This window comes from Fusarium coffeatum (genome assembly GCF_003316985.1).
Source record: "Fusarium coffeatum strain FIESC_28 chromosome Unknown BRIP53273_contig_285, whole genome shotgun sequence".
In the NCBI taxonomy this organism is placed as follows: Eukaryota; Fungi; Ascomycota; class Sordariomycetes; order Hypocreales; family Nectriaceae; genus Fusarium; species Fusarium coffeatum.
The window spans coordinates 8,266-16,236 of NW_022158076.1; the positions used below are offsets into that span (position 1 = coordinate 8,266).

A 7,971-nucleotide genomic window follows, 5' to 3' on the forward strand; every position below is an offset into this window, starting at 1 on the left:
ACCTATGTGATAGCTGCAAACCCAACGACATCATGAGTTTCAGAAATGAATACGAGGAGCAGGTGCGAGCATGGGGTTTCAACCGTGTTGTCACTTGGAGTGATTCCCCGTAAGTCATCTTGTCTTCATTACTACTGCTACGTATTCTTCATGACCGCCCTGTCGCTTTGAAATGAGGCTCTGACACAGCCTCCACAAGCCCCATATTCAATCTGACCTTCGAATAGGAACACCCACTATCCACCGCACTCTCATACCTCCCTCACGACTCATCTGATCACCCAGGGGTCCATGACACTGTGGTATCCCAATGAGGAGGACAATCAAAAGCAGGTTTATGGAGTAGGGTCGCGTATCGACGTTGACGCAGGAAGAGTTCATGAGGTTATGATCGGGGGAAGCGGGTGTACCATGGTAATTGGTGAATAAACAACCTGGCTGCACAATTTGAATATCTCGGACCACAGTAATTACTCATGGTTTATTAAACTACCTCTGCTTTAAAGATATGGGACGTTTATTTCGTCTTTTTATTCACTGCACTGACGTTATGGGGAAAATCGTAGAGAATCGTATACTTGAATATGTAGAGGTATAGGGTAGGTAGTCACAGCTCAGCAACTTTACGGACAGCTCGAGAAGAGTTACCTGGTATACGATAGGTTACCAAAAAGAAAAGTGGTTTGGTGGAATATCCACCTACGTTGAGTGAACAGGGGAACCGAACCCATGTTATTCAATTGAATCATGCCTAAACCATTCGCCTGGGGTTGTTGAGTTGCGGTGACAAAGGTTGTAATGTTCGTGCATGCTCAGCGCGCTGCTTACCTGGGTAGGGATCTCCAAATTTGCAAACGAGATGAGACCTAATCCGCTGAACAGATGCAGGATAGTGCTATGGGACAAGAGCCGAGAGCCAAAGGAGAAGCCAAAGGTCTATCTGGGTCAGCAGATCGGAGGTTATCGTCTTCATCCATGACATACGAGATGGGCGTTTGTGGGGAAAATTCAAGAGGTTGGGTATCGTTTCCTCCCATGTGAAAGAAAAGGCGAGAGTTTGTCTCCCGACCCGAAGTCTGAATGAACGAAGATGATCGTCGTGGGGTTATGTAAATCTAAGGGATGTGAAGATAAGCTAACAGGGTATCGGCAGGCAAACGGATGATTTGTGGATGAACGAATGGTCGCATGTCGATCCCGGAGAATTCGATTGTACGATTTTTGGAATTCCCATCGGTGTGAGATATGTGCCGTCTTGTGCTGTAGTACAATTTACCATGATGGGCTTTGATAAAAGCATCTGGTTTTTTTTATTATTTATTTTAGTTTTTAATTTGTAGGCACATCGTTGAATCCGCTCATTAAGAGCAGTCTGATAGATGTGATCGTTCCGGGGAGAGTAGCATGGAATGACCGCCAGTTCACGGATACCCGAAAGCAAAAGCCCATTATCGACGACAAGAACTCGCTTGGCTATATTTGGCCGTTGGCACAAACCCATGTGCAAATGCAACCCCCGCTCGCCTTGTTCGGCCGCCGATGAATGGAACCTTTGAGTATGACACCTCTCCACACCGGAAACATATCTTCATTTCGTGTAACGTCATCCGGAGTACAGGGCTTCATTCATCCAAGTCGAGAGGTTGGGCCAATTGCCCTTATGAGGAAGCGGGAGCGGAGGCTAAATCAACTCTCATGATCGGGCTGCCCGTATAGGTAAGGTGAAACCGGTATTAGGCAATGCTATAATTTAGCTTTCAATATTAGCGGACTGTCGTCTCTGTAAGCTTGATTCAATGTCCAGATCTCACAGTGACAGACATCGAGCCAGAATGCCTGCGAGGGGCCGGGAATGGCGATGAGGAGAAAGGCGTCGTAATCAATGCACGTTTGGATCCGGCATCTCCTCTTCTCGGTGGTATATGCCGACTCTCAAACTTGAGTTCTGATACTTTGCCGACGTATGTCTAGACGATTGGCAACAAATGAGTGAGTTAACTAGCGCGCCCAACAAATAAGACGTGGTAATGGAGTCAGGACTATTCAGTAGCTGACTAGCTGACTAGCTGTACGGCTACGCTACAGATGCAAAACATAGTGTTTCGATAAACAACTATCGCCATTGGCTAACAACAAGGCGTCGCGGACATGGCGTGGCTGTACGCGTCGATAAACAAATCAGAGTTCAGTCCATGAGTGTAACCGTAGCCAGGTTTTGGAAAATTATCCCAAAGCCTCAGAGGGTCTTGATTTGAGTCGCAAACACTTTTCAAGTCTGGTGACCTAGTCTATTCTATCCTGTACTGTCCTGTGCAGACGCGGATGTAATACTTACCTGGGTATTATGTTAAGCGACCAAGCGGGTGGGCGGGTTTGGTCTGGAACTGTTGTTAACTTGTTCTCTTGTGGGAATCGTACGTTTTCAGTTTGAAACTCTCCGGTATAGTATGGGTGGTAGGTGCGTTTGCGTCGCGCTGTAAGTGTACGGATACGCTCTAATACTGCTGTACTGGTTTTTATGGATCCATACATCGTCCTGTGTTGGATGTATCCGGCATGTGGAGATGACGGCATGGAGAAATCATGATGCAGCCATATCGTATCGAGTTGTTTGATATCGTATCAAGCAAGGCCGCTGTCCCGGTCAGTCTTACAGCATCAGCATCAGCATCGTATCCACGGGAGAGGCGCTCGGACGGCTTGCGTGTCTTGTTTGTTTGACTTTACTTTCTTGTTCAGCCACAGGTGACAGAGCTATACCATGTATCGCTGCAGACTACCCGCAACTCAGCCCATTGTTGGACAGCGTCATGTTAGCTATGCTCCATACTCCAGTATGAATTCGGTGGCCTCGGCCGGTCGTCATGGACTCGGAACAAGACAGAACGAGACCAACAGCAGTAAGACCGGGGTGTGTCCGCTAACAATAGCCCTGTAATATAAAAAAGCGGTGCTGTGTGTTGTCCTATAACAAGTGGTCAGTGCTATGTTATAGATAGGTAATTATGGACAGTTGATGCAATCCAACTTGTCTGTTTTGTCCCGTCTGTAGTAAGATGAGGATTTGCACCAGAACAATCTCGCTGCTCATCACCACGTACAAGAATTCTAAGACTTGGTCAAACTTGATCGGCCCAGCCATTCCAATGACACCACATGCTTTAGCTGACTGTGGCTGCTGCATATGCATGCTTCGCAACTCAATCCTCGTGAAGCTCTCTTCACCAGTCACCTGCATTGCATGTAAGGGAAGGTAAAAACAAGTGAGGGTAGCGATGGAAGAAACCTAATCAGAGCTACGGTACAGTGAGTCTGTACAGCACTGTACTGTACTGTCCATGCCCGGTAAGTAGGTAGGTAGGTACCTACTGTACTAGCCTAGGTAGTACCGTATGGATGTATGTATGCTTAGTCAATTAGGTTCCCTTGAGGGCAGCCTCTTGATGCATTAAAAATGTTTGTTATCTTTTGGAGATGCATTGAAATGAAACCTTGGCGCCTCTGGATCGAGGAGATTTATCCGAAGTCAATTATCCATTGGACTAGCTGATTGGCTGCTGGCCGTTGGGCGGTTGCCGAAACGTGCAATACAGTCCACCTCAATTGTATAGGATCGGAAGTATCGATGGATGTGCCTTGGCTAGTGCCACCTTCCATCGCTGCTGTTGGCTACCAACGTTAGCTGCTCACCACCAAAAACTAAACTCCACTCTCGTCCCGGCTGTCATATCATGGATGCTCCATTTTCTCGATAATCCATCTCATCTCGTCCAAGCTTTTGGAGAAACTCAGTGTTCGTCTCTTCCGGCATAGAGGCAGCTCTAGCTCTAGCTCTCCCGTCTTTTAACTTTTTTTTCTTCCTTGTCTATCCTGCAGCTCCTGTCACGTCAGCGCTGTCTTCTTCCCGTCTGCTAATCCTCATTAGCTGTGGCTGCTTCATTCTGTTCTTGGCTTGGCTTGTTGTTGATGTTCGCGTCTCGTCTCGACATGAACCATCCCCTGCTCGGTCTGGTCTCACCCCTCACATGGATCTCATACCTCACCTCAACAACCAGGTTCTCCTTGTCCGGGACTTCCCCTCATGCGATTATCAACTCCGCCAAAACTGTCATGGATCCTTAAACTCGACTCCACCTCGTCCAACCTCTCCTCTCTTTTACTCTCTTCATTTCTCATATGTTCGAACTACCCTTTACCTTCTTTTCTTTTCTTCTTCTCCTAGCTCATAGTTTCAGAAAACCAGATCAATCAACAACCAATACCAATACCAATACCAATACCAAAATACCGGGCTTGTCCCCTTTACGCACCGGTCTTTCCACCTTATCCTCCCTCGCGGCTGAGTAGAACACGGGATAGTTCATGTTTGACGGCATGGAGGCGTCTATGTACCAGTGAACGGTCGTCTTTGCTCGTCGAGAGCCTCAAAAGCTTCCTTCCGAGCATCCATCACCTATTGCTTCCGATAGCATCTCACAAACCAGGAGTGAGAGCAGTTTGACCCAATGGGCAATGAACAATCCGCCGAGACCCCTCGCGGGCATCGGAAACTATCCAAGCCACCTCACTGCAACCAGACATCAGCAGCTGGCCTGCCATACACTGCTACTGCTGTGACACCTCATTGTGAGCATTTCTCCAACTCGTATCTTGTTGGATCGCTGCCGCCTGCTCCCAATAAGGCTTCCTCCACGAGAAGAGTGGCGCCTGGGCTCGGTATAGCCGTCCCTGCCAGTGACGGCATTAGTCCTGCGCCGACGCCTACATGTAGAGAATCGCGCCGCGATTCAATGTCACGAAGAGCATCGGTCCAGTCAGAGCAGTCTCCCAGGTTGCCGAGCTTCATCAACAGCTCCAGGACGAGCTCTATCGCCAGAGATAGTGGTTACCGCACGCTTGCGCGTGCTGATAGGTTTGTGAAACGTATCCGTGCGCGTCGATAAATAGAGCTGACTGCCTCAAAATAGCATGCCCATTGCAGTACCGCGTGGCTCTACTAGCTACGATACGAGAGCTGCCGAGCCCAAAACGCTTCTCGGTACCAAAGAGAAGCTCCCAAGCGAGCCCATCATCTCCAAATCTAAAAACCACTCAGATGAGACCGGTCAGGATGTAGCAGATGACAACAGCAACGCCAATCATTCTGCGGGCTCGTCCATTAGCAGAACGAATTCAGACGTGTCCCTCTACATGCCAATGCGTCGTCGCTCGATCGTCCAAACACCAGGCGTAGCAACCAGAGCCCACCATTCCAATCCCCCAGTCTCAGCCAAGTCAAGCTTCCGCAGGAGTCTCCCGCCAACCCCAAGTCAATCACGGCACAATTCGATCGAGTCCGGTATGGCGAGACGCATGTCAATGCCTACGACCATCCCATCTCAGACACACTCTTCAGGCCGAGCCGTCACGCCAGTCGAAGCCGACTACAAGCAGTTGGGTGGTATGAAGTTTGGATCTCTACGCATCACCAACGGTGCACCGGTCACTTCTCCAGTGTCTGAGGATGACGTCAAACAACAAGGGGTTTCTGAGTCGACGCTAGCAACCCCTTGTGCGAGTTACTTTAATGAGCAAGCCAGCAATCCTACCAATTTGATGAACGAAGGATTGTCCATTTCAGAGGCCACAAGGTCTATGACACCTGGAAAGGCCACCAGTCAAGTTCCAAGCTTTGTTGCCGAGCATTCAAGCAATGCGGACAAATCTAGAACAGGCGATAGCCAAATGTCTGAGAATGGGAATGCTGTCTCATTTCCGGTTGCTGAGGCTTTGGACCTAAGGGAAGACCCAAAGAAAATGCATTTGGAACTTGAAAACAAAATGTTTAAAGGGTTGACAAGGTCTGACAGTGGCTTCGTCCCAAGTCCTTCATCTGAGAAAACCCAACGGACCGCGTCCCGAAATGACAGTGGTTACAGTTCCAATGTCTCTCTTCGATCACTGCCTAGCTTGAGATCCGGTGTTACGGACAAGAACACAATGGCTTCAGAAAAGCTTGACAGCGACGTGCCGGGGATGTGCTCGCCCTCGGATTCGAACTCGACACGCACTTCTTCCTTGGTCCCTTCACAGACACGCAACCGGCTGCCCATCCACCTCGAGGTCCCTCTGTCATCGACCGATGACGATACCTCGACTTGTCCAACAAGTCCATCCAGTCCAACCGGTAGACCATTCTCCCCATTTACCATTGGTAGCCGAATGCGTCTTTCGTCACTGAAGTCAACCCGGAGTTTCGAACCGCGAGTATCAAGTACTGCGACTGCACCGATCGTACTTTCCAAGGGTGATTCCAACGATCAGCTGCCCGCAGCAACTGCTGATGTCGCCTGTGGAGGCAGTAAGATTTCTCGTTTCCTCAATGGTTCCCGTAAGAGGAGCTCTTCAAAGAAGAAGGGTGACGTATCGACGGTCGAACAGGATGTCCTGAACAATACTTTGGGTCTCAAACCAAAGTCGCGGTCTACATCCAAGCGATCAGCGCTTCGAAACGAGCCGAGCAAAGATACCTTACATACGATTCTGAGCGTCGAGAGCCAGACTATGAACATTGCACCGGCACTTGAAAAGGAGGATGCAAGCAAAGGTGTCGGCAAGGATGCGGTCAAGAAGCCGTCTCGGCGTCAATCGTGGCGTCAGTCGATCGCCCAGATGTTCGGTTCTCGAAGCGCAGACGCGAGCCCGACAATGAGTTCCGTGCCCGAGACGACTCCGAGACGCCCCTCAACTGCTATGGAGCTTTCCTCGCAACATTTCGGTCCTCTCCCTAGTCCTCGGGCTGTGAGCTCACGATCCTCTCGACCGACGCCTAGGAAAACAGTTAGTAGCTCCGGCAGCTTGCCTTCACCAACCCGAAAGACCAACACTCCCGGTATGCAACAGCGACGTGACAAGCCTGAATTAGCTCACCTTCGCACTAACGTGTCGGCCCCAAACCTGGCAGCGAGTCGACGAATGTCGCTCAGCCCATCCCAGCTTGAGACGGAACAAGCTTTGCGAACGAGGACCTCACCACCAGTGAGTATGCAAAACCGAAACGCTAAATCTTCGCGAGGCAAACCGCAAGGGCACAACCGTTCCATGACTCCTTCTTTCCCCATCAACTCTCGACCTACTACTGGTCGGCGACTTTCTCTCCCCCAGGATTATGGTCGAACGACACCTCACAACCGTCAGGTCTCGCATAGCCGCACAGACTCGCGCAGCTCCAACCGAGGCATGGCTATGAGCCCTGTGCCCAACATGGGTTCCAATTCAGGGTTCACTGTCCAGCAGCCCCGAGTTTTGTCGTATTCGAGCAATGGAACGCAGCAAACTGGCCCAGCTATCTCTCAATCGAGACATAACCGTCGAGTATCAGCACCAGCACAACCGCGCCCAGGACCTGGTATGCCACGTTCGAGAAGCAGCACTACATTGATACAGCTACAGCAGCAGCTCCAACAACAACAACAACTTCGTCCCCAGTCGTCCCTTCAGGCGTGGTCGCCTATGGACATGTACACTCTCAATCAGCAACTGCAGCAAAATTACATGATGCAGAACCAAGCGCTGGTATACGGGGCATCAAACATGGTCCAACAGTATCCTAACATCTACGTGACTGGCCCTTTGCTCAACCAACATAGCCATGGTAGGCAAGGCTCCCAGGGTGGTGGGATGTCTTCTCAAGACCCTCCTTTCCGGGTTCTTCACAGCTATAACTCGCCAGCATATCGCCACGCTCCTATCTGGAGCCAATAGCCAGGAGCCTTGACATTATCAGGCTCGCATTCTGTTTCTTTGCTTTTACTGAGATACCATATATGATGGAAGGGATTTATTATTTCTTTGATTCTTTGCCTGGCGTTTTCGGGTACAAACAGCTTTTTCCTAAGGACAAGGAATTTAGCCCACAGCGTCCACACGCATCCATTACACACATTGTCTTTCATTTCAAGAGATTGCATGTGTACTTTACGATTGAGGGAA

The 7,971-nt window shown here is 49.7% G+C and overlaps 1 protein-coding gene across 1 annotated transcript; it reads left to right on the top strand.

Annotated features, from left to right (window-relative positions):
• Window positions 1-4,505: 4,505 nt before the first annotated feature.
• Window positions 4,506-7,743, top strand: FIESC28_10126 (uncharacterized protein; the record flags this gene model as incomplete). The annotated part of the gene is made up of 2 exons (XM_031164261.1): window positions 4,506-4,912; window positions 4,968-7,743. The coding sequence occupies 2 exons, from the start codon at window positions 4,506-4,508 to the stop codon at window positions 7,741-7,743; spliced, it is 3,183 nt and encodes a 1,060-aa protein (XP_031011679.1).
• Window positions 7,744-7,971: the final 228 nt, after the last annotated feature.